General features: G+C 43.7%; 1 protein-coding gene across 1 annotated transcript in view; it reads right to left on the bottom strand.

Annotated features, from left to right (window-relative positions):
- The window catches only part of EMH_0005960 (uncharacterized protein), a gene marked incomplete at both ends in the record, with an annotated part of 7,241 nt that overhangs the window by 3,308 nt on the left and 2,671 nt on the right, over positions 1 to 1,262 (bottom strand). Inside the window, 3 exons of the mRNA XM_013497366.1 lie at positions 46 to 61; positions 167 to 339; positions 933 to 1,060. Of these exons, the coding sequence (XP_013352820.1) occupies positions 46 to 61; positions 167 to 339; positions 933 to 1,060 (317 nt within the window). The remainder of the gene's footprint in view (positions 1 to 45; positions 62 to 166; positions 340 to 932; positions 1,061 to 1,262) is intronic.

Genomic DNA, 1,262 nt, shown 5'->3' with positions numbered 1-1,262 from the left:
TAAAATCCTAAATACAAACAGCAGTAAACGAAACAAACCCCTAACCCCCTCCGTTGAAGACCTGAAACTTTAATGCCGAGGCGTGAAACTAGCTAACTGTAGGGTAAAAGAGGCAACACGAAGCTGCAAGGCGAGAACGCAGCAGGCGCGGTTCAGCTTTCCTCACCTTTCAGCCCTCGCCTGCGCGGCGAGCTGTCTGAGTTGCTGTTCTCTGAGTTCTTCTTCTCGTATTTTCTTTTGTTTCTTAACTTCGTTACGAAGTCGAATCTCCTCTCGTGCCTGTCGCTCTGCTATGTACAGCGCCTCGGAGAGAGAAGCAAATTTGTCGTTGACGGAAACCTGAAGCAGACCACAACGTTCACCACATATAAGCATTTACTATTAAGCTAGAAATCTACGAAAATTATATTTTAGAAAGAAAATATACAAGGGGACCAAACAATACAGTGAAGTAGAACAAAATATCTGCGCGTATCGACTGTCTCGTGGGCAGAAGCCCCAAGCAAATTCAGTTGCCCAAAGCACCATGAAAAACACCCCCAAACAAACATACACCACAAAACAAAAGTGTATGAATGCTTTTCTCTGCATAGAGGGCGCAGCTCCAACCGCTGCCGACTCATCTCCGTTCATGAGGCGCGAAACGCATGCAAGATGGCAAACAAAACGCAGAAAAGAAACATATATATATACACACCAAAAGAAACATATACACACCAACAGAAACCCGAATACTCCTCAGTGTACCGCCTATGCCCAAATTGTCTGTCACGAAGTGTGAGATACTCAGCTCAGGAGGGGGAGAGAGAGGCGAACACAGCCATGAATATTTCGGAATTCAAAAACCTATGTATGCTATCTACTCATCACAATATAAATAGAAACAAATACAAGTAAAATAAAAAGCAAACAAGAACAAACTGGCGCCTCACATCTTGCAAGTTTCTGCCGTCAGCAGCCACACGCTTGTCAAGCGGTATTGTATACCCCTTCTGGTTTTTCCAATTGCTGACGCAGGGAGGAATCTTCCAGTCTTGCTGGTCTTGCAGTGTGAGTTTCCCTGAAAAAGAACAACACAAACAAACAAAATTCAAGTAAAACAACAAAAAAAAACAAAAATACAAAAGAAGATGCAACAGAAGGATCGGCGAACAAGCCACAACGCCACATGTACAAGAATCAGAAAACGAAATGCAGCATCTCAGCCTCTGTGTATCTCAATCAATCAGAGTATAAGCAGCAGCATCGGGAGCAGTATGAGT

Source organism: Eimeria mitis, genomic scaffold, assembly GCF_000499745.2.
Source record: "Eimeria mitis Houghton genomic scaffold, Emh_scaff263, whole genome shotgun sequence".
Lineage (NCBI taxonomy): Eukaryota > Apicomplexa > Conoidasida > Eucoccidiorida > Eimeriidae > Eimeria > Eimeria mitis.
The sequence above is the reverse complement of the archived record's forward strand: the minus strand, read 5'-3'. Positions and strand labels throughout refer to the sequence as shown.